This window comes from Rhinoraja longicauda, chromosome 17, assembly GCF_053455715.1.
Source record: "Rhinoraja longicauda isolate Sanriku21f chromosome 17, sRhiLon1.1, whole genome shotgun sequence".
Lineage (NCBI taxonomy): Eukaryota > Metazoa > Chordata > Chondrichthyes > Rajiformes > Arhynchobatidae > Rhinoraja > Rhinoraja longicauda.
The window spans coordinates 46,871,234-46,896,938 of NC_135969.1; the positions used below are offsets into that span (position 1 = coordinate 46,871,234).

The 25,705-nt window shown below is 43.1% G+C and overlaps 1 protein-coding gene across 7 annotated transcripts in view; it reads left to right on the forward strand.

Annotated features, from left to right (window-relative positions):
- The window catches only part of wnk2 (WNK lysine deficient protein kinase 2), a 138,158-nt gene that overhangs the window by 2,481 nt on the left and 109,972 nt on the right, over positions 1 to 25,705 (forward strand). For all 7 annotated transcript variants that reach the window (XM_078414662.1, XM_078414667.1, XM_078414668.1 and 4 more), the window contains exons 2-3: positions 17,866 to 18,038; positions 23,498 to 23,718. In XM_078414662.1, coding sequence (XP_078270788.1) covers positions 17,866 to 18,038; positions 23,498 to 23,718 — 394 coding nt within the window. The remainder of the gene's footprint in view (positions 1 to 17,865; positions 18,039 to 23,497; positions 23,719 to 25,705) is intronic.

Genomic DNA, 25,705 nt, shown 5'->3' on the forward strand with positions numbered 1-25,705 from the left:
TTTGTGAAGACCTCAGATAATTGGTCTGCACATTCCCTCAGCACTCTGCCCGTCACACCATCGGGGCCTGCAGCTTTCCTGGGATTCACTGCTCTGAGCACGCGCTTAACATCATACTCCTGCACAGTGAAGGTGTTGCTGTCAGGTGCTGGAGAGGGTGTTATGTCTGCCACTGCAGCTTTCACCTCGAAACGAGCAAAGAAACAGTTAAGTTCCTCTGCCAGCGAGGCGTCGCGTCAGCAGTCGTGCGGTTGCTGGTCTTGTAGTTGGTGATGTGCTGGATGCCTTGCCATACCCGCCGTGGGGCATTGTTGGTAAAGTGGTCCTCAATCTTCCTCTTGTAGGACGCTTTGGCATCCTTGATGCCTCTCTTCAGGTTGGTTCTAGCAGCACTTTATAGAGCTCTATCGCTAGACCTGAAGGTGGTGTTACGGTCCTTGAGGAGAGACCTGACATCCTTTGTCATCCAGGGCTTCTGATTGGGATACAACCGGATACGTTTGTCGACGGTGACATTGTCAACACAGTTTTGGATGTAGCAGAGTACAGTTGATGTATACTCCTCCAAGTCCTGATCCTCAAAAATATCCCAGTTGGTCCTTTCGAAGCAATCCTGCAGCTGCGAGGAAGCTCCTTCAGGCCATGTCTTAACAGTCTTTATGGTGACTGGAGCTTTCCTCCTGAGTGGGGTGTATGCTGGAGTTAAGAATATGGACAGGTGATCTGACTGCCCCAGGTGTGGTAGTGATGCTGACCTGAAACCCTTCTTAATATTTGAATAACCCTTGTCTAGTGTGTTTTTCCCCCTGGTAGCACATCTTATGTGTTGTTCAAGTTTCGGGAGAACTGACTTTAGGTCTGCATGATTGAAGTCCCCGGCTATGATGTGGGCTGCTTCTGGATATGTGCTCTGTTGTGAGTTTATTGCACCAAGCAGGTAGCCTAAAGCTGTGCTAGCGTTAGCATTCGGTGGGATGTAGACTGCTGTTACTATAACCCCTGTAAATTCACGAGGAAGGTGAAAAGGCCTGCATTTAACTGTTAGGAACTCCAGATCAGGAGAACAATGGCTATCCATGATTTGGATATTAGTGCACCAGTTGTTGTGCACGTAAATGCATAACCCTCCCCCTTGCTCTTACCGGAGTCGATGTTTCTGTCCCAGCGAAACGCTGTACGCCCGGCTAGCTCAATGGCTCCGTCTGGGATAAGTGGATGAAGCCATGTCTCTGTTAACAAGAGAATGCAACAGTCCTCCACGAGTTTGTTTGCTGATATTCGTAGTTTTAATTCGTCCATTTTGTTGATGATGGATTTGGTGTTGGTGAGAAACATGCTGGGTAGCGGTGGTTTGTGTGGCTGTCTCTTTAGCTTGGCAAGTATACCGGACCGGCGTCCTCGCTTTTGCTTCCTGTTTCTCCTCCGCCTGCGACGCCTGTTCACGCCGACAACTATCCACGGAGAGCCCGGTGTCCTGGCTATCTCCTCCGGTTTTTTTTTCGTGGGTGTAGCAATTCGCTCGTAAGGTCCCGATTTCACTGGAATCCTATGATCAGAAGATCCTTGCGGTTGTAAGTAGGATTTGACTGATTTGCATGACTAAAATTGACTAACAGACATAACACAGATAACACACATAAAAAGTACCGAAAGGGAGAGCTGTGAGCCGCTGCGTCCGTGTGCGCCGCCATCTTATTAGTTAGGTCAGCTACTTTTTCTTTTATTTTGATAATCTTGCTGGTTTTGGCCAGGCTTGTAGATGATACAAAGATAGGTGGAGGGGCAGGAGTGCTGAACAAGCAGCATGGTTGCAGAAGCACTTGGTCAGTGTGCAGAGTGTGCAAAGGAGTGACAAATGGAAAACAGCATAGAAAAGTTTATGGTCATGCACTTTGTTGGAAGGAATAAAGGTGTAGATTATTTTCTAAATGGGGAAAGGATTTAGAAATCAAAGGTCCAAAGGGACTTGGGAGTGCTGGTGCTGGATTCCCAAAAGCGTAAATTGCAGGTTGTGTCAGTGGGAAGGAAGACAAATGCAATATTAGCATTCATTTCCAGGGACTTTACCAGGTGCTAGTGAGGCCGCATTTGGAATATTGTTAGCAGTTTCGGGTCCCATGTCTTAGAAAGGATGTGCTGGATTTGGAAAGGATCCAGAGGCGGTTTAGGGGAATGATCCCTGGGATGATTGGGTTAATGTATGAGGACCATTTGAATCTGTGAATTAATTGCCACAGACGGCTGTGGAGTATTGAATATTTTTAAAGCAGAGATTGATAGGTTCTTGATTAGTAAGGGTATCAAAGGTGAGGGGAGAAGGCAGGAGAAAGAGGTTGAGAGGGAAAGATAGATCAGCTATGATGTACTGGTGGAGTTTTCTCGTGGGCTGAATGGCCTAATTCTGTTCCTCCGTCTTATGGAAACTTTCCTGTAGAATGGATTGGAGGATTGGTATGCTGCCTTATTTTGGCTTACAATGGAGTAAAGGCATTGGGGATGGGGACAAAATTAGGTTACAGTATATGTATGCACAGTTTCCATTGTTAACATGTTGGTATTTCTTCATGTTGGGTACAGGTATTAATTCATTTCAATTTTTTGCATCTGATTTTGTTTGCTATATGCAATTTTTGTATAATGTAAGTATTTTATAACATTTCAATGTTTGCATTATTGAACCCTAAATGAGGTACATTTGAGGTTGGGAAATAAAAAAACCCTCCTAAATTCCCAGCAATGCATTCAGTTATTCAAACACGCTTTCCTCATTGACATAAAAAGCCACTGGTAAACAAACGACTCCTGCATGTTGGTATTTCTAAAGGCTCGGGATGAAAGGAGCCTATTTTAGGACAGTGTTTATGTTATAAACCATAGGAGATTAGATACATTAGTGTCTCTTTCTCATTTTGGATAGCTTGTGCATTAATAGAACCTCAGTTGCCCCAAAGTGTACCGATATAGACACTGCTGCTGCCCGCTAGTGCTGAGGGGAGGGGAGGGGAGGGGGTGGTCCTGCCTTCTGTTGCAGGTGGCTGGGTGCTGGTAGCGTCGCTGGAGACTTTGGGGAGAGCGGCAGTGCAGCCAGCGCTTTGCAGAAACGTCTTTCATATTGGTGCCATTTTGCAGGAAAGGTCACATACTGGAACATAAAATTCTAGAACATGAACTTTTGATGAATTTTGCGACCTGTGAATCATGTATCTGATGACAGAAGTCCTTCAAAATTGGAATGGAGGAAAAATGTTCCCAATGTTGGAGTCCAGAACCAGGGGCCACAATCAAGGAATAAAGGAGAGGCCATTTAAAACTGAGATGTGAAAATACATTTTCACCCAGAGAGTTGTGAATTTGTGGAATTTTCTGCCACAGACGGCAGTAGAGGCTAATTCACTGGATGAATTTAAAAGAGTTAGATAGAGCTCTAGGGGCTAGCGGAATCAAGGGATATGGGGAGAAGGCAGGCACAGGTGACTATTGCTATTGCTATTTTGAGAAATCTTTCCTGATATTTATCTAAAATTATTCTTGGTAATATTCCTTTAGTATCTCCCAATAAAAACAACCTTGAATCCAATGGTATGGTCTTATTCATCAATTGTTCCAAAAGGTTTTTTAGGTCTTTCCAAATACACTGCTTCTTATAAAAGTCAATTGGTGCTGTATGTTATTTTTCACAAAATTCAACTTGGCAACTCAAACGCTATATTTTATGGATCTATACGAGCTCACGACAAATGCCAACATTAAATTTGCAATGCCTTTCCCCACAGTTTATTTCTGTGCTGTAAACTCCATTTCATGCTCTATTCACGAAATGCTGGAGTAACTCAGCAGGTCAGGCAGCATCTCAGGAGAGAAGGAATGGGTGACGTTTCGGGTCGAGACCCTTCTTCAGACTCTGTTCATGCTCTATGCTCTCTTGATTTCAGTTTCTATGTACTTCAAAGTTTTCTCAAAATCAGTCTTCACTAAGACCTATCTTCACTAAAGATCTGTCTTCACTAAGGAAGACATACACAATCTCCCAGATGTACTGGTGGTCAGAGGTCCTAGGGTGACGGAGGAACTGAAGGAAATTCACATTAGGCAGGAAATGGTGTTGGGTTGACTGATGGGACTGACGGCTGATAAATCCCCAGGGCCTGATGGTCTGCATCCCAGGGTACTTGAGGAAGTGGCTCTAGAAATCGTGGACGCATTAGTGATCATTTTCCAATGTTCTATAGATTCAGGATCAGTTCCTGTTGATTGGAGGGTAGCTAATGTTATCCCACTTTTTAAGAAAGGAGGGAGAGAGAAAATGGGAAATTGTAGACCAGTTACTCTGGCATCAGTGGTGGGGAAGATGCTGGGGTCAATTATAAAAGACATTTCAGAACATTTGGATAGCAGTAACAGGACCGTTCTGCGTAAGCATGGATTTATGAAGGGGAAATCATGCTTGACTAATCTTTTGGAATTTTTTGAGGATTTAACTAGGGAAATGGACAAGGGAGAGTATGTAGTGTACCAGGACTTTCAGAAAGCCTTCCACAAGGTCCACATAGGAGATTAGTGGGCAAAATTAGAGCATATGGTATTGGGGGTAGGGTACTTACATGGATAGAAAATTGGTTGGCAGACACGAAACAAAGAGTAGGGATTAACAGGTCCCTTTTAGAATGGCAAATTTGCGGATGACACAAAGCTGGGTGGCAGTGTGAACTGTGAGGAGGATGCTATGTGGATGCAGGATGTCTTGGACAGGTTGTGTGAGTGGGCAGATGCATGGCAGATGCAATTTAATATGGATAAATGTGAGGTTATCCACTTTGGTGGTAAGAACAGGAAGGCAGCTGATTATCTGAATGGTGTCAAGTTCGGAAATGGGGAAGTACAAAGAGATCTGGGTGTCCTTGTTCATCAGTCACTTAAAGTTAGCATGCAGGTACAGCAGGCAGTGAAGAAAGCTAATGGCATGTTGACCATTATGTCAAGAGGAGTTGAGTATAGGAGCAAAAAGGTCCTTCTGCAGTTGTACAGGGCCCTAGTGAGACCGTATCTGGAATACTGTGTGCAGTTTTGGTCTCCAAATTTGAGGAAGGACATTCTTGCTATTGAGAGAGTGCAGTGTAGGTTCACTAGGTTAATTCCCGGAATGGCGGGACTGTCGTATGTTGAAAGACTGGAGCGACTGGGCTTGTATACACTGGAATTTAGAAAGATGAGAGGGGATCTTATTGGAAGCTATAAGATTATTAAGGGATTGGACACGCTAGAGGCAGGAAACATGTTCCCAATGCTAGGGAAGTCCAGAACCAGGGGCCACAGTTTCAGAATAAGGGGTAGACCATTTAGAACGGAGATAAGGAAAAACTTTTTCACTCAGAGTTGTAAATCTGGAATTCTCTGCCTCAGAAGGCAGTGGAGGCCAATTCTCTGAATACATTCAAGAGCTCTTAAGGATAGCAGAGTCAGGGAGTATGGGGAGAAGGCAGGAACGGGGTACTGATTGTGAATGATCAGCCATGATCACATTGAATGGCGGTGCTGGCTCGAAGGTTAGAGGTGAGGGAGAGTGGGGAAGGAGAGGGTGCTGCACCAATGCAGAAGAGGTTTGGGCCCAACAGGTCCACTTGGTTGAGTAGAAGTTACATTTTCAAACGTTCATAAAGTCAAAATTACTAATCAAAAATCTTTATCTTAAGGTTACAACTAAATATATATATGCCTCTGGGGAATTTGCATGGAAAGTTACATTTATATTATATTTTACATTTTCATGCAATTAAAGTAACAAAAGTGAACATTTAGTACTGGCACTAGTTTGTTCAACTAATACAGTGTTAGTGACTGTGGTAATTATGGAACTGGTGTTCTGGATAATGTGCAAGATTCACCAACTAGAACTTGAGAGGGCATTAAATAGTTTATTTGTTTGCTTTAATGAATGCAAAGTAGTTTCTTCATATTGACAGTAATCTTTTTTATAATCCTTGCAGTTTCTGAATTTAAGTTGCATCATAACTCTGACTGTTGGTGTGAAGGAACAGCTTTGTATTGATGGTACATTTTAGACAACATAACCGTTAACTCATTTGAATCATTGTAATTTGTGGTAAATTATACAAGTTTGTAATACGTGAGGGCTGCATTCCTTCTGTAAGTCAATCCTTATGTTACCACATGTTTATATTATGAGAGGGTAGATGTGCTCTAGTGGAAGAGGTTTTCTGTTAGTCTACTTCAGGGGCCTCCAAACTTTTCAGCATGAGGGCCATATTATATATTTGGCACATTTTTGCGGACCGTAGGAAAAAATAAAGAAATGTGAGTTTTATAAATGTAATGAACTCAAAATATTTTAGATTTATTCACAAAATGCTGGAGTAACTCAGCAGGTCAGGCAGCATCTTGGGAGAGAAGGAATGGGTGACGTTTCGGGTCGAGACCCTTCTTCAGACATTTTAGACTAGGTTACATTAGATTAGATTAAGAAAGGTTAAACTGGGTTAGGTTAGTTTACATTAAGCTTATACGGCAACAAATAAATAATATTCAATTTTTAAAAAGAGCCTCCCTCCCCCCCCCCCCCCCCATCCCCTCTTTTTTCTTAACTAGTAATTTTTGCATCATCATTATTGTAATAGTTGTTTTACTGATGAACATATATGGGAGTGAGGTGCATATATATTTATACTGCTTTGGGAAGTTAATAAGCATCAGAGAGTGCTCCATATCCTGGCCTGAATGTCATGGATGTCTATACAGATCAAGTTAGAGACATAGTCATGGAGTCATAGAGCATGGAAACGATCCCTTTAACCCAACTTGCCCATGCCGACCAACATGTCCCATCTGCACCAGTCCCACCAGCCTGTGTTTGGCCCATATCCTTCTAAACCTTTCAGGGAGGTGGCTTTTGAAATAGTGGGCGCGTTGGTGATCATTTTCCAATGTTCAATAGATTCAGGGTCAGTTCCTATGGATTGGAGAATAGCTAATGTTATCCAACTTTTCAAGAAAGGAGTGAGAGAGAAAACGGGGAATTACAGACCAGTTTGCCTGACATCGGTGGTGGGGAAGATGCTGGAGTCAGTTATTAATGAGGTAATAACGGTGCATTTGGATAGCAGTAAAAAGATAAGTCCAAGTCAGCATGGATTTATGAAAGGGAAATCCTGCTTGACTAATCTTCTGGATTTTTTTGAAGATGTGACAAGTAAAATGGATGAAGGGGAGCCAGTGGATGTAGTGTATCTAGACTTTCAGAAAGCCTTTGATAAAGTCACACACGGGATATTGGTGAGGAAAATTAGAGCACATGGTATTGGGGTAGAGTTTTAACATGGATAGAAAATTGGTTGGCAGACAGGAAGCAAAGAGTAGTAGTAAACGGGTCCTTTTCAGAAAGGCAGGCAGTGGCGAGTGGAGTGCCGCAAGGCTCGGTGTTGGGGCCGCAACTATTCACCATATATATTAATGATTTGGATGAAGGAATTGGAAGTAACACTAGCAAGTTTGCAGATGACACAAAGCTGGGTGGCAGTGTGAACTGCGAAGAGGATGTTAGGAAGTTGCAGGGTGACCTGGGCAGGTTGAGTGAGTGGGCAGATGCATGGCAGATGCAGTATAATGTAGATAAATGTGAGATTATCCACATCGGCGGCAAAAACAAGGAGGCAGATTATTATCTCTGTGTCAGGTTAGGTAAGGGGGAAGTGCAGCGAGACCTGGGTGTCCTTGTACACCAGTCACTGAAAGTTAGCTTGCAGGTACAGCAGGCAGTGAAGAAAGCTAATGGCATGTTGGCCTTCATAACGAGAGGATTTCAGTATAGGAGTAAAGAGGTTGTTCTGCAGTTGCATAGGGCCCTGGTAAGACCACATCTGGAGTATTGTGTACAGTTTTGGTCTCCTAATTTGAGGAAGGACCTCCTTGTAATTGAGGCAGTGTAGCGTAGGTTCACGAGATTGATCCCTGGGATGGCGGGACTGTCATATGAGGAAAGATTGAAAAGACTAGGCTTGTATTCACGGAATTTAGGATGAGAGGGGATCTTATAGAGACATAAAATTATAGACAATAGGTGTAGGAGGAGGCCATTCGGCCCTTTGAACTAGCACCACCATTCAATGTGATCATGGCTGATCATTCTCAATCAGTACCCTGTTCCTGCCTTCTCCCCATACCCCCTGACTCCGCTATCTTTAAGAGCTCTATCTAGCTCTCTCTTGAAAGCATCCAGAGAATTGGCCTCCACTGCCTTCTGAGGCAGATAATTCCACAGATTTACAACTCTCTGACTGAAAAAGTTTTTCCTCATCTCCGTTCTAAATGGCCGACCCCTTATTCTTAAACGGTGGCCCCTGGTTTTGGACTCTCCCATCATTGGGAACATGTTTCCTGCCTTGAACGTGTCCCATCCCTTAATAATCTTATATGTCTAAATAAACATAGCACAAAAAGTAAGAAAATTTGTGTTTGGTAGATTATTTCTTTGTTGTAACAATGCTTCTTGGCAATAAATCTTATACCGTTGGAAAGCCTGTTTCCCTTTTAAATGGTGCCACATTTGTAAGGAACATGCATTTGTGGGATGAGCAGCAGAGCTGAGTATGTGGGTTGCGCCCATGAAAAATCTGCCGAATCTTCTCTGCCAATGCCAAACAGCTTATTCTGCCATTGACTCTTGTTCGGTGTTGTTTGGTGGATTGGATGATTGAAGTCTGAAGAAACAAGACATATTGGCAATTTAACAATTTATTCATTTAATAAACAGGAGCCTCAGTAGCGTGTGGAAGAACCATACACAGCCACAACAGCCTGGCACCTCCTCCTCATGCTGGTCACCAGCCTGGTCACACACTGTTGTGGGATGGCATCCCATTCTTCAACCAGCATTTGTCGCAAGTCAGCCAACGTGGTTGTGTTGGTCACTCTGGCACGAACAGCACGCCCAAGCTGATCCCACAAGTGTTCAATGGGGTTGAGGTCAGGACTGCTGGCAGGCCATTCCATCCTCTCCACTCCCAAATTCTGGAGGTAGTCTCTGAGAAACCCTGCTCTGTGGGGGCGAGCATTATCATCTTGGAGGATAGAGTTCGGTCCCAGACTGTGGAGATATGGGATTGCCACTGGTTGCAGAATCTCATCTCGATATCTCTCTGCATTGAGATTGCCTCCAATGATGACAAGCCTCGTTTTTCCAGTGAGGGAGATGCCGCCCCACACCATCACACTGCCTCCACCAAAAGATGTTACTCTATCGGTGCAGCAATCAGCATAGCGTTCTCCGCGTCTTCTCCACACTTTGACCCTATGATCCAACTGCCGTAGGAAGAATCTGGACTCATCGCTGAACATAACGTTCCTCCACATGTTCAGGTTCCAGTGCACGTGTTGCCGACACCAGCGCAAATGGGCCTGATGGTGAAGGGCAGTCATGGCAGGCCTCCTGGCAGCCCTATGAGACCGGAGATCGGCTGCGTGCAGTCTGTTCTGAATTGTCTGGGCAGAGAGCCGTCGGCCATATTGTCCTGCAAACCTTGACTGCAAATCTGTAGAAGACAGCCTACGATTCCTAAGTGCTGACAGGGTGAGGAAACGGTCTTCTTCGGGTGTCGTCTTCTTGGGACGCCCACTTCACGGCCTGTCTCTGACATCCCCCGTTATATGGAACTTGGCCTTCACTTTGGAGATGGTACTAGGGCTCACTCCAAATAATGCCGCAACTTGGTTTTGCGGAACACCAGCTTGAAGTTGCCCTATCGCATGGGCCCTATCCAGATCAGTCAAACGTGGCATGCCGATTCTTGGAGCAGACACCTACTGACCACTGTAGCAGGGCCCATGCTCACAGATGTTGCCAATCAGGTGCCAATCAGGCACCTGATTGTCAGCACCTGGGGGTACCAGAAGCTCAAAACAAGTCAATAGCAACAGCAGAATAAGCTGTTTGGCATTGGCAGAGAAGATTTGGCAAATTTTTCATGGGCGCATCCCATATACTCAGCTCTGCTGCTCATCCCACAAATGCATGTTCCTTACAAATGTGGCACCATTTAAAAGGGAAATAAACAGGCTTTCCAACGGTATAAGATTTATTGCCAAGAAGCATTGTTACAACAAAGAAATAATCTACCAAACACAAATTTCCTTACTTTTTGTGCTATGTTTATGATCCCCTCTCATCCCTCTAAATTCCAGTGTATACAAGCCTAGACGCTCCAGTCTTTCAACATACGACAGCCCCGCCATTCAGGGAATTAACCTAGTAAACCTACGCTGCACGCCCTCAATAGCAAGAATATCCTTCCTCCAATTTGGACACCAAAACTGCACACAGTACTCCAGGTGCGTCCTCACTAGGGCCCTGTACAACTGCAGAAGGACCTCTTTGCTCCTATACTCAACTCCTCTTGTTATGAAGGCCAACATTCCATTGGCTTTCTTTACTGTCTGCTGCACCTGCATGCTTCCTTTCAGTGACTGATGCACTAGGACACCCAGATCTCATACGTCCCCTTTTCCTAACTTGACACCGTTCAGATAATAATCTGCCTTCCTATTCTAACCACCAAAATTGATAATCTCACATTTATCCACATTAAACTGCATCTGCCATGCCCACTCACACAACCTGCCAAGTCACCCTGCAATCTCATAGCATCTTCCTCACAGTTCACATTACCACCCAGCTTTGTATCATCTGCAAATTTGCTAATGGTACTTTTAATCCCTTCATCCAAGTCATTAATGTATATTGTAAATAGCTGCGGTCCCAGCACCAAACCTTGCGGTACCCCACTAGTCACTGCCTGCCATTCTGAAAAGGACCCATTTATCCCCACTCTTTGCTTTCTGTCTGCCAACTAATTTTCTATCCATGTCAGTCCCCTACCCCCAATACCATGTGCTCTAATTCTGCCGACTAATCTCCTATGTGGGACCGTGTCGAAGGCTTTCTTAAAGTCAAGGTACACTACATCCACTGGCTCTCCCCTGTCCATTTTCCTATTTACATCCTCAAACATTTCCAGAAGATTAGTCAGGCATGATTTCCCCTTCGTAAATCCATGCTGACTCGGAACGATTCTGTTACTGCTATCCAAATGCTCCGCAATTTCGTCTTTTATAATTGACTCCAGCATCTTTCCCACCACCGATGTCAGACTATCTGGTCTATAATTTCCTGTTTTTTCTCTCCCTCCTTTCTGAAAAAGTGGGATAACATTAGCTACCCTCCAATCCACAGGAACTGATCCTGAATCTATAGAACATTGGAAAATGATCACCAATGCATCCACGATTTCTAGAGCCACTTCCTTAAAATCCCTGGGATGCAGACCGTCGGGCCCTGGGGATTTATCAGCCTTCAGTCCCATCAATCTACCCAACACCATTTCCCGCCTATTGTGAATTTCCTTCAGTTCCTCCATCACCCGAGGATCTCTGGCCACGAAAATATCTGGGATATTGTTTGTATCTTCCTTAGTGAAGACAGATCCAAAGTATCGGTTCAACTCGTCTGACATTTCCTTGTTTATTAAAGGACTGGACAAGCTAGATGCAGGAAAAATGTTCCCAATGTTGGGGGAGTCCAGAACCAGGGGCCACAGTCTTAGAATAAAGGGGAGGCCATTTTAAACTGGGGTGAGAAGGAACTTTTTCATCCAGAGAGTTGTGAATTTGTGGAATTCTCTGCTACAGAGGGCAGTGGAGGCCAAATCACTAGATGGATTTAAGAGAGAGTTAGATGGAGCTCTAGGGGCTAGTGGAATCAAGGGATATGGGGAGAGGTTGGGCACGGGTTACTGATTGTGGATGATCAACCTTGGTCACAACGAATGGCGGTGCTTCCTCGAAGGGCCGAATGGCCTCCTCCTGCATCTAGTTTCTATGTTTCTATCATGTGCCGACACAAATGTCTTTTAAACATTGTGACGGTCCCTGCCTCAACTACCTCACAATTTCCCCAATCTTTGTGTCAACAGCCAATGTAGCAACTACACCACAGTCTATGGATTAGGTCTTCGGATGCACTACGGACTTTGATTTTCTGTACATATTAAAATTACTTTGATTATTTGTGTGTATTGTTTACAGGCCTGTTAAGCTAATGCCAGGAATAATTTATTCTCTGTACCTATGACAATTAAGTTTGACTCTTGACTCCCTCAAGTTAATTTTATGCAGTTTTAAAAGATGGCCTTTTATCAGTGCCTGTTGCATGCCTCTAATTACATCTTAACCATCTTAAAATGCTGCAAGTGACAATAATGAACCAATGTGGATAAGATGAGAAGGAAAATATTGAAAGGATTTGAGTGGCAACGTTTTCACAAGGTGGTGGGTAAATGGAAAAGGAAGTGGTAGAGGTGGGTACAATTGCCACATTTAAAAGAGATTTGCACAGCTATAAGGAGAGAAACATTTTGGAGAATAAGCACAGGTAAGTGAGACTCGCTCAGATAAGCAACTTGTCGGCATGGATGAGTTGGGCCAAGGAGCCTGATTCTTTGATTTATAGTTATAGTATATATGACTAACTGAAACCGAGATCCTCATTTTTGCATTCAGGTTATTTATCAATAACAATAACAACAAGCAATAACATTCTATTAATTTTCCTAAATATTTGCAGAATTTGCCTGGGCACCAAATATCCAGGTTCCTCTCCATGTCAGACAATTATACTTGATTGAGTATACTTTATACCTTAAACCTTATAGGTTTACCTTAAACAATTCTGCCATGTTGTGGGGTTCTTGAGTGATGGGCCATTATGCCCATGAAGTAAGTCTACTCTGCCAGTCTGCAAGTCTACTTGAGTGAATGTGCACCACAAATTTGCACCCTAACAGCTGTTTTACTGCTGAGTGTCTTTGTGAGTTATATATAGCAAAGCTATTGAGGGACCAATTCAAATTTAACAAAACACTTCTGTATTTTACTTTGTATGGGGAGAACACTGGATGTTGCTATATAGTTTCTCTGGTTTGAAACTGATCTTTTAATGCAGCAAATGAAATGTAAACAAGAAAAATACTGCAGATGCTGGAAATACTTTGATCATCTGGTACCTTTGAAGTGAACCGTTAACAGATGTGTTCTAAGGAAAGGTCATTAATGAGAGTTGTTTCTCCACAGACGCTGTCCTGCCTGATAATTTTTATTTGTTCCCCAACTATTTAATTGTTATGCAAAAAAACCAAGCTTTTAACAAAAGATAAATTTGAGTTCTTGATTTACTTGAAGTATTAAAAATGTTGAGCCTATATTCTCTGCCTAATTTTAATAATAACAAGATAAGGAGAGGCGAATGCCTAATATAATGCATTGTATAAACAAAGGTCTTTCTCTACCCATAAACGATCAGAGGCGACCAAATGGAAACTGGGACATTCAGAATTTCCAAAGCTCCACAGAGCCTTATCTGATCATGATATAGCTGTCGTTTTTGTCTCATCAGATTTTTGAAGGGAATTTTGTCTTTGCTCCTCTAGATTAAAAATGACTGAATGAACTTGAACTTAACGTAGACTATAATTGCTTGCTTGAAAGGATATTGGAAATTTGTATTATAAAACACCGAACTGCTATCCCATTATTTAATAATCAATAGACAATAGTTGCTGGAGGAGGCCATCTGGCCCTTCGAGCCAGCACCACCATTCAATGTGATCATGGCTGATCATCCACAATCAGTACCCCGTTCCTGCCTTCTCCCCATACCCCCTGACTCCGCTATCATTAAGAGCTCTATCTCACTCTCTCTTGAAAGCATCCAGAAAATTGGCCTCCACTGCCTTCTGAGGCAGAGAATTCCACAGATTTACAACTCTCTGAGACATCGGGTTGCGGATTGGCGTAGGCGGATCAAGTAGATCACTTCCAATGTGGAAGCGTGGACGAGGCATTGCCCCCTCACGTCAACTAAAAGTGGTTGAGCCCGCAGGAGGTCGGCGCTCAGCAACGGCTGGGACACGTCTGCAACGGTGCAAGGCCAGGTGAAGTGGCAAGACCAAAGATAAGCGGAGTGGTGCGGCCGCCGTAGTTTTGTATGGTGCTGCCATTTGCGGCAGTCAACGAGGACCCCGCTTCCCAGAACGAGAGTCCACCCCCGATGGGGGCAAAACGCTGACTTCCACCCGTGTGTCCACCAGGAATCGTTGTTCTGAGCGCCAGTCCCATGCATATAAGCGGTGTATCTTGCCGACTACCAAGGTGATTACTGGAAGACGGCCCCGGCATTTCCTGGAAACGAACAGGGCAAGTGACATTGGCGGGCCGCGGAACCCCAGCGTTAGTGGTAGAAGCACCACTTTTTCTTGTTCATACCAGCTTCTCCTGGAGCAAGAGACTCAGCCGAGTCCCCGGTGGGCGCGGTCCCCGGTCGACACACAATCTAGCAAAACTCCGCACTGCTGCCTGGCCAGCCACAGCGCGTTCCTCTAGCTGCAGGGGGTCATCGAAACTCGCCCCTGAGAGGAGCAAGCAGATGTCGTCGGGCAACTGCTCTAGGAAGGCTTGCTCAAAAAACAGGCAGGGCCGGTGGCCGTCCATGAGTGTGAACATTTTGCTCATGAGGGCCGATGGCTTATGGTCTCCGAGCCCGCCCATGTGGAGGATCCACGCCTCTCGTTCCAGGCAGCTGAGCCCGAAAGTGCGGAGGAGCAGCGCCTGAGGCCTTCGTATTAGTTGGCCGCTGGTGGCTCACGCAGGTGAGGCACCAACCGACCGGCCATCTCCTGGTCGAGCGCGCCGACGACATAGAAGTAGCGGGAGTCGTCGGCTGTAATCCTTCGGATGTGGAATTGAGCTTCCGCCTGCTGGAACCACCCCTGGGGCTGTGCGGTCCAGAAGACCGGCAGCTTAAGTGTGACCAAGTTTTGTTGGGCCTGGTCAGCGGCAACAGCGGACCAAGCACTGGTCGTCCATTAGTGTGATCCAAAATTCCTATTTTGGACTGTCGGGGTCACCAATTAAGCTGGACACGAGTGTCAAGCAAAGCCAATGAAGCGGGACACATGTCAAGCGAAGTTTTCTTTATTCCTCAAGCATTATACAACTCCCCAAAACCCAACCAGTTCAACTCCTCCTGGAACTCCACTGCCGACTGCCACTCCTCCCCATTCCAAGTTCCGTGACCACAGCCCCCACGACGAGGTTCGCACCACACATGGCTCACCACCAAGGACCGCCACACTATCTTCGTTGTAAACCAGTATCTGCAATTCCTTCCTACAAATTAAACAATCACAGTTCACTGATGTTTCCAACATGGCTTTAAAATAGAAATAACCATAAACTTTTTAAAGATGTCATTAAAGTTATTTTGAAAGATACAGGTGCAAGCACCTCAACTGTTCAACTTGAAATAGTAAAATGTTAAATCGGCAGGACATTATGAGGCTAGAATAGGAAGGGTTTAGAGGGATATTGACCAAATCTAGGCAAAGGGGAATAGGTCAATCTGCCAACATGGTCCGTATGGAATCATGTATGGCACAAACCTTCCTACACTATGCCATACTCTTATGAATTCCTTTTTCTCTGAAAAAATATTATTTTTGTCTAAAACATACTGAATATAGAAAGTGTAAGTATAACTGAACATTTATACATTTTACCAGAATAATGAAAGTGGGGGATAAGTCAGAAAAAGAGTTCCAAAGCAAAAATACATCCTCGGAACTAAAGCAAGAACACAATTCGATTCAGGTTCATAAGTTCCAGGAGCAGAATTAGGCCATTTGGCCAATCAAGTCTACTCTGCCATTCAATCATGGCTGATCTATTTTTTCCTCTCAACCCCATTCTCGTACCTTATCCCCACATCCCTTGACATCCTTACTAATCAAGAATCTGTCAAACGCCGCCTTAAAAATACCTAATGAATTGGCCTCCACAGCCATCTGTGGCAATGAATTCCACAGATTCACCACGCTCTGACTAAAGAAATTCCTCCTCATCTCTATTCTAAAGTACATCCTATCCTGCAAGATAGATGCCGAACCATCAGGATTTTGACTGATCTTCTGTAATTTTTTGAGGATGTAGCTAGGAAAATGGACAAGGGAGAGCCAATGGATGTAGTGCACCTGGACTTTCAGAAAGCCTTTGATAAGGTCCCACATAGGGGATTAGTGAGCAAAATTAGAGCACATGGTATTTGGGGGTAGGGTACTGACAGGGATAGAAAATTGCTTAACAGATCGGAAACGAAGAGTAGGGATTAACGGGTCCCTTTCAGAATGGCAGATCGTGACTAGTGGGGTACCGCAAGGCTCGGTGCTGGGACTGCAGCAATTTACAATATATATTAATGACATAGATGAAGGGATTAAAAATAACATTAGCACATTTGCAGATGACACAAAGCTGGGTGGCAGTGTGAACTGTGAGGAGGATGCAGGGCGACTTGGACAGGTTGTGTGAGTGGGCAGATGCATGGCAGATGCAGTTTAATGTGGATAAATGTGAGATTATCCACTTTGGTGGTAAGAACAGGAAGGCAGATTATTATCTGAATGGTGTCAAGTTAGGAAACGGGGAAGTACAAAGAGATCTGGGTGTCCTTGTTCATCAGTCACTGAAAGGAAGCATGCAGGTGCAGCAGGCAGTGAAGAAAGCTAATGGCCTTCATGACAAGAGGAGTTGAGTATAGAAGCAAAGAGGTCCTTCTGCAGTTGTACAGGGCCCTACTGAGACCACACCTGTAGTACTATGTGCAGTTTTGGTCTCCAAATTTGAGGAAGGACATTCTTGCTATTGTGGGAGTGCAGCGTAGGTTCACTAGCTTAATTCCTGGAATGGCGGGACTGTCTTATGTTGAAAGACTGGAACGACTAGGCTTATATACACTGGAATTTAGAAGGATGAGAGGGGATCTTATTGAAACATAAGATTATTAAGGGATTGGATACGCTAGAGGCAGGAAACATGTTCCCAATGTTGGGGAAGTCCAGAACCAGGGGCCACAGTTTAAGAATAAGGGATAGGCCATTTAGAACGGAGATGAGGAAAAATATTTTCACTCATAGTTGTAAATCTGTGGAATTCTCTGCCTCAGAAGGCAGTGGAGGCCAATTCTCTGGATGCTTCCAAGAGAGAGCTGGATAGAGCTCTTAATGATAGCGGAGTCAGGGGGTATGGGGAGAAGGCAGAAACGGGGTACTGATTGTGAACGATCAGCCATGATCACATTGAATGGTGGTGCAGGCTCGAAGGGCCGAATGGCATACTCCTGCACCAATTGTATAAAATTGTGGCGCTATCGTGTACCGTTTTGGATGAGTAATGCCCCAAACTATTTTCGTCCACAAACGACCCCAGAGTTTTAGTAATACATAGACAATAGGTGCAGGAGTAGGCCATTCGGCCCTTCGAGCCAGCACCACCATTCAATGTGGGGGGGGGGGGGGGGGAGAGAGCGCATCTGTTAAAGTCAGTTTATTGGCCGCGACTCACTGGCCCCCCTCTCTCATTCGCTCGCACTCGTGCGGGTCCCATTGTGACGTCACACGCTGAAGATCATCATGAAATCGGGTTTAAAAGTAAATTTTAAACTTTAATATCTCTCTAACTTTAAATATATAACACCAATTTGAATGAAAGTTGTTTTAAACGGTCCCCAGGACAATGGTGAGTAAGGCGGGCCTAAAATTGCGGCGCTATTGTGTACTGTTTTGGCTGTGTTGAGGGCATGGTACACACAAACACAAACAAACTGAGAGTTTTAATAATATAAGATAGATGGATAGATGATATACATACTGCACATAATTTAATTTCCTGAAAGGGATTACATGGTGAGTTATGTTAAATCAATAATTCCTCACTGTATTTTTAACTGGTTTTATGTTTCTTTCATGACAGGACAGAAAACTTACAAAGGCAGAGCGTCAGCGATTTCGTGAAGAAGCAGAAATGCTGAAAGGATTGCAGCACCCTAATATTGTTCGATTTTATGACTCTTGGGAAAGTCCTCTGAAGGGGAAAAAATGTATTGTATTAGTTACTGAATTAATGACCTCAGGAACATTGAAAACGCAAGTATTTCACCCAAAAACTATTTGTTTTGGTGCTGGGAAAGGAATTATTTTTTAAATTATTAATTTTTAATCAGAACATTAATTAATGGGGAGAATTAAGCCAATTAGACTCAAATCTCAAAATCAACATTTACCATGCTGATAAATCGATATAACAATCATTGTTTTTATGTTACAGAACTCTAGATTTTAAAGGTGCTATTCTTGATGGAGCTGCTACAAAAATATAGAATTACATTTTAAGTGCGATGGGCAAAGTCTAAAGTACTATGTCAATGTAGTGTTTTTTTATGACTCTTGGCGGATCAATTTCCCTCCTGGGATAAATAAATTTCCATCGTATCGTAATCAAGGATGAGTCGCACTCAACCACTCCGTCTTCTCCCCTCTCCCATCAAGTAAGAGATGTAGAAGTGTGAAAACTCGCACCTAACTGCCCTCAGGGAACTGAACCATCCTACCAATCATTAGAGAGTCTTGAAATGCTATCTACTTCATTGGAGACCTTCAGACTATCCTTAACTGGACTTTACTGTACTTTATCTTGCACTAAACGTTATTCCCTTATGATGTATCTTGTGCTGAATGTCACGATTGAAGTTCATTTTATTAACAGGAAGTCACAAGTATGACATTTTAATGTGAATCCCTTGGGAAAAAAAGTAGTCTCAACTGAAATGAAAAATAATGGCATAGAGTCCTAGAGCTATACAGCACGGAAACAAGCCCTTCGGCCCACTGAATCCATGCTGATTAAGTTGGCATACTGGGCTAGTTATAAGCGATTGGAGCTGAATTAGGCCATTCGGCCCATCAAGTCCACTCCGCCATTCAACTTGGCTGATCGATCTCTTCCTCCGAACCCCATTCTCCTGCCTTCTCCCCATAACCCCTGACACCCGTACTAATCAAGAAGTGACTCAACCCATTACCGTCTAATCCTGTACTATCCATATATCTATCCATTTAAAAAAAAATTGTAATTGTATTTGCTTCTATCGTTGCGTCTAACAGATCATTCCAGATATACATTCTAGCCTCTGGTGAAAATGATACCCCTGAGACCTGTCATAAACCCCTTTCCTCTCATCTGAGGCCTATGCCCTCCAGTTTTAGAATCATCCTACCCTTGGAAAAAGACTGAGTGTTCACTTTATCCATGCCTTTCATAATCTTGTACACCGCAATAAGGTTACCTCAGCTTCCTATGCACCAAAGAAAATAATCACAGCCTATCCAACCTCTCCCTGTAACCTGCAAGCCCAGGTAACATCCTGGTGAACAACTTCTGCACGCAGTCCAACTTAATATCATCCTTGGTCCAGCTGGGCAACTGGACGCAGTACTCCAGGTGTGGTCTCACCAATGACTTGTACAACTGCCTCATGTCACGTTTTTGTACTTGACTGCATCTTCAGTGCAGTTTGCTTAAAATCTAAATAAGGGTCTGTGTGGGGGGGAAAATAAAAGCTACACGTTATGGATCAATTGCAAATGTTTATATCATTGGATTCATGCAACTGAACTTACATCAGGGATGGTCTACCAGTGGCTTCCTCAAGTGTATTGCATGTAAAGTGCTGATATGTTAGAGAAAGTATTCAATTAACCACAATAGTTACTGGAGGAATGCAAATACTGAAGATTTTAATTTTCAGTGTGATTGCATTTCCAGTCATAGTCATGATAGCACCTATTGATGCTTACCTTTACATTTGTATATGTGAGATTGATCCGTTTTCGTCTGGGAGTTCATTTTAATAAGTTCTAAATTAAACAAAGTGCTCACCTTTTAATAATGAAAGATTTGTAGGATTGTCTTGTTTTTTTACTTTAAATAAATTTAAATCATCAAATCATTATCATTTAAGCACAGAGGTTGGTCACATGTGGCCTGTCACTCTTGTATCAATCTGATTTTTTTTTAATTATTCGAAAACCCGAATGCATGTCTTTATGCTGTTTCGTGTTTAAGTTATCTTTTCAAGTATCAGGAAGACATTTTTTTTTCCTTCCTTCCATCCATCAGAGGTGCAAAGGGACTTGGGAGTGCTGGTGCAGGATTCCCAAAAGGTTAATTTGCAAGTTGAAATGGTAGTAAGGAAGGCAAATGCAATGTTAACATTTATTTTGAGAGGACTAGAGCATAACAGCAGGGATGTAAAGCTGAGGTGTTTTAAAAGGCACTGGTCAGACTGCAATTGGAGTATTGTGAGCAGTTTTGGGCCACCTATCTGAGGAATTTAGAAGGATGAGTGGGGATCTTAATGAAACATATAAGATTATTAAGGGGTTGGACACGTTAGAGGCAGGAAACATGTTCCCAATGTTGCGGGAGTCCAGAACCAGGGGCCATAGTTTAAGAATAAGGGGTAGGCCATTTAGAACGGAGATGAGGATACACTTTTACAGTCAGAGAGTTGTAAATCTGTGGAATTCTCTGCCTCAGAAGGCAGTGGAGGCCAATTCTCTGAATACATTCAAGAGAGCTCTTAAGGATAGCAGAGTCAGGGGGTATGGGGAGAAGGCAGGAACAGGGTACTGATTGAGAATGATCAGCCATGATCACATTGAATGGCGATGCTGGCTCGAAGGGCCGTATGGCCTACTCCTGCACCTATTGTCTATTGAAATATGAGAGGGTTCAGAGGAGGTTGATTAGAATGACCCCGGGGATGATTGGGTTAATATATGATGAGCATTTGACAGCACTGGGCCTATACTCGAGGAGTTTAGAAGAATGAGGAAGGACCTCATTGAAACTTACCAAATAGTAACAGGCTTGGAAAGAATGGATGTGGAGAGGATGTTTCCACTAGTTGGAGATTCAAGGAACAGAGGGCACAGCCTCAGAATAAAAAGATGTATCTTTAGAAAGGATATGAGGAGGAATTTCTTCAGTCAGTGGGTGGTAAATCTGTGGAATTCATTGTGGAGGCCAAGTCATTGGGTTTTAAGGTGGAGATTGACAGATTCTTGATTAGTATGGGTTTCAAGGGTTATGGGAAGAAGGCAGGAGAATGGGGTTGATAGGGAAAGATTGATCTGTCATGATTGAATGGCAGAGTAGACTCGATGGGCTGAATAGACAATAGGTGCAGGAGGAGGCCATTTGGCCCTTCGAGCCAGCACCGCCATTCAATGTGATCATGGCTGATCATTCACAATCAGTACCCCGTTCCTGCCTTCTCCCCATACCCCCTGACTCCGCTATCCTTAAAAGCTCTATCTAACTCTTTCTTGAATGCATTCAGAGAATTGGCCTCCACTGCCTTCTGAGGCAGAGAATTCCACAGATTCACAACTCTCTGACTGAAAAAGTTTTTCCTCATCTCAGTTCTAAATGGTCTACCCCATATTCTTAAACTGTGGCTCCTTGTTCTGGACATTGGGAACATGTTTCCTGCCTCTAACGTGTCCAACCCCTTAATAATCTTATACGTTTCGATAAGATCCCCTCTCATCCTTCTAAATTCCAGTGTATACAAGCCTAGTCGCTCCAGTCTTTCAACATATGACAGTCCCGCCATTCCGGGAATTAACCTAGTAAACCTACACTGCAGGCCCTCAATAGCAAGAATATCCTTCCTCAAATCTGGAGACCAAAACTGCACACAGTACTCCAGGTGCGGTCTCACTAGGGCCCTGTAGAACTGCAGAAGGACCTCTTTGCTCCTATACTCAACTCCTCTTGTTATGAAGGTCAACATTCCATTGGCTTTCTTCACTGCCTGCACTAGGACACCCAGATCTCGTTGTACGTCCCCTTTTCCTAACTTGACACTATTCAGATAATACTCTGCCTTCCTATTCTTACCACGAAAGTGGATAACCTCACACTTATCCCTTAATAATCTTATATGTCTAAATATGATCCCCTCTCATCCCTCTAAATTCCAGTGTATACAAGCCTAGACGCTCCAGTCTTTCAACATACGACAGCCCCGCCATTCAGGGAATTAACCTAGTAAACCTACGCTGCACACCCTCAATAGCAAGAATATCCTTCCTCCAATTTGGACACAAACTGCACACAGTACTCCAGGTGCGTCCTCACTAGGGCCCTGTACAACTGCAGAAGGACCTCTTTGCTCCTATACTCAACTCCTCTTGTTATGAAGGCCAACATTCCATTGGCTTTCTTTACTGTCTGCTGCACCTGCATGCTTCCTTCCTTTCAGTGACTGATGCACTAGGACACCCAGATCTCATACGTCCCCTTTTCCTAACTTGACACCGTTCAGATAATAATCTGCTTTCCTATTCTAACCACCAAAATTGATAACCTCACATTTATCCACATTAAACTGCATCTGCCATGCATCTGCCCACTCACACAACCTGCCAAGTCACCCTGCAACCTCATAGCATCTTCCTCACAGTTCACATTACCACCCAGCTTTGTATCATCTGCAAATTTGCTAATGGTACTTTTAATCCCTTCATCCAAGTCATTAATGTATATTGTAAATAGCTGCGGTCCCCCACTAGTTACTGCCTGCCATTCTGAAAGGGACCCATTTATCCCCACTCTTTGCTTTCTGTCTGTCAACCAATTTTCTATTCATGTCAGTACCCTACCTCCAATACCATGTGCTCTAATTTTGCCCACTAATCTCCTATGTGGAACCTTGTCGAAGGCTTTCTGAAAGTCAAGGTACATCACATCCACTGGCTCTCCCCTGTCAATTTTCCTAGTTACATCCTCAAAGAATAGCCTAATTCTGCTCCTATTACTTATGAACATTTTTTTCCTTCCTCCTCAGACTCAATGATTAACAGGATCTTAATTATAGAAAGTGATGAAAATGATTAAATAAGTTTTTAGTGTAGGAAAAAACCCTGCAGATGCTGGTATAAATCTAAGGTAGACAAAAATTGCTGGAGTAACTCAGTGGGCCAGGCAACATCTCTGGAGAGAAGGAATGGGTGATGTTTCGGGTAGAGACCATTCTTCAGACAAAATAATTTGCTAGTATCGATCTGGACTATTATCTTTGTATAGAATTGCCTTAGAAACATGTTGACAATGTTTCTACGATGCAGAGGCTGGAGTGGTATGGATCAAGTGCAGACGGATGAGATTAGTTTAGCTTTGCATTATGTTCGGCCAGACATTGTGGGCAGAAGGCCTTATTCGTCTTTTGTACTATTTTATGTTCTCTGTTAATTATTTAACATATTGAAGAAAGTTGTGTGTGAAATTAGTTTATCTGAACTTTTACAAACTGCAGCAACTAGAAATGTGAAATTAAAATGGTGATTGAAACGTGCAACATGTCAGTCAGGGTGTATATTTGTAAAGAAACAATTAATTTATCATAGCAAAAATGAAAGTTTTAAACTTTTTAGTAACATTTGTTTCAACATGTTAAGATTCCTGAGAGATTCTAAAGTATTTTAAGTTGCATGTTTGTCTCGTGCTTCTGCTGAAATTTTTTAATCTTTATTTACAGATATTTAAAAAGATTTAAAGTGATGAAAACAAAAGTTATGCGAAGCTGGTGTCGGCAAATATTGAAAGGCCTATATTTTCTGCACACGAGGACACCGCCAATTATTCATCGAGATTTAAAATGTGATAATATTTTTATTACTGGACCTACAGGATCCGTGAAAATAGGAGATTTGGGGCTTGCAACTTTAAAGCGTGCCTCTTTTGCTAAAAGTGTTATAGGTAAATATTTGCCTATTGCTTTGGATTTATGATTAATCCATTTCAATTTTGTGGGGAAAAGAATGGTAGTTCAACATTTTTTTGTGTATTAAGAAATAAATATTGAGTTTTGAGAATTCCTTTTGGGATTCTGAACAAATTCACACTTGTAATTCAATGTTTATACGGTGCTGATAGCTTGAATCATTGAGGTCTTGACTCATTCAATGTTCTGATTTTGACTCTGGGAGTTCATACATGTGGCTGAATATCTACTGTTATTGGAAGATGGGGTTGAAATGGAGGAGAGATCTGTTTGGTTGGTCAGATTCATTCTCGATAAATTTACTTCATATAAAGGCATCGGAATAACATGATAAATCAGGTATTTTGCGACGTGATATTTCATCCATCTTGAATTATTTATAAATTCCCATAATCAGTGGTTTAATGTCATAATTTTGAAAACGTTAGTGGCACACTCAGATGGAAAAGATGATAACAGTGCCAGAGAGTCCTTAATTATGAAAACACGAACTTAGAAATTTCAAAGACAATATGTGAGCAATGGACAATAGGTGCAGAGTAGGCCATTCGGCCCTTCGAGCCAGCACCGCCATTCAATGTGATCATGGCTGATCATTCAAAATCAGTACCCTTTTCCTGCCCTCTCCCCATACCCCCTGACTCCAGTATCATTAAGAGCTCTATCTAACTCTCTAAAAGTATCCAGAGAATTGGCCTCCACTGCCTTCTGAGGCAGAGAATTCCACAGATTTACATTCTGTGTGAAAAAGTTCTTCCTCATTTCCGTTCTAAATGGCCACCCCATATTCTTAAACTGTGGCACCTGGTTCTGGACTCCCCCAACATTGGGAACATGCTTCCTGCCTCTAGTGTGTCCAATCCCTTAATCTTATACGTTTCAATAAGATCCCCTCTCATCCTTCTAAATTCCAGTGTATACAAGCCTAGTCGCTCCAGTCTTTCAACATTTAACAGTCCCGCCATTCCGGGAATTAACCTAGTGAACCTACACTGCACGCCGTCAATAGCAAGTTGAAGGTTCCCTGCAATTTAATTTTAGGAGCTCCCCAACATGTGGATGATCTGACCACAAATGTTTAAAAGATTTTTCCAGATGGGAATTGATACGTTTTACTCAGTATCATTCTCTAAAGCACGCATTGAGTGGGAGACCAAAACAACACAGGTCTGGACACAAGATCCCCATTTTAACACTCTGTGTATTTTAGCAGCTGCGCAGGCACAGCTTTACCATATTGTTGCATGTATACATCGCATAGCAGCTTTATCATATTGTTGCATGTATACATCACATATCTCCCCCCCTTAGAATTGTGATACTTTTTTTATCATAATGATCTTTATACATTGTTTCCAAAGTATTTTTCTATAACAAAACCCCATTTAAGTAAGTCCAAAAACATGCATCATTATGGTATCTATTTACAATCCAAATCAAAGTTTACATAACCAATTCATCTTTTGAATATGAGTATCATCTTCTATTAATGATAACCAAATTTTCGTGGCGTTTACATTGTCCATATAACCGAGTCCGTATAATCAAGTCCGTATGTCAAGTCCGTTTTCAGAATCCGTAATAATCCGGTCGCTTTCTATTTCTCTTTGGGTACTGCTTACGCCCTGATTTGCTTTCTTCGTTGCGCTCTGATGTCGCGTCCTCGATGGTGTCATCGTGGTTGCTTTCGTTGACGTTTCAGGTGCAACGCTTCTTTCGTGTTTGCTTTCGTTGAAGTTTTCCTGTGCAACGCTTCTTTCGTTGACATCTTCATCATGCACTGTGGGCGTACCCCTGTCGAAATCTATCGAATCTCTCGTTTCGTTGGTTGTGGGAGAGTCGATTTCACGTTTCAGAATCTGGTCTGCGTGACGTTTCCAGATTTCTACCCCGTTGACGTGAACCTCGACCTGGTACGAGACAGGAACTAGCTTCTTTACGATGTGTCCTGGTACCCATTTC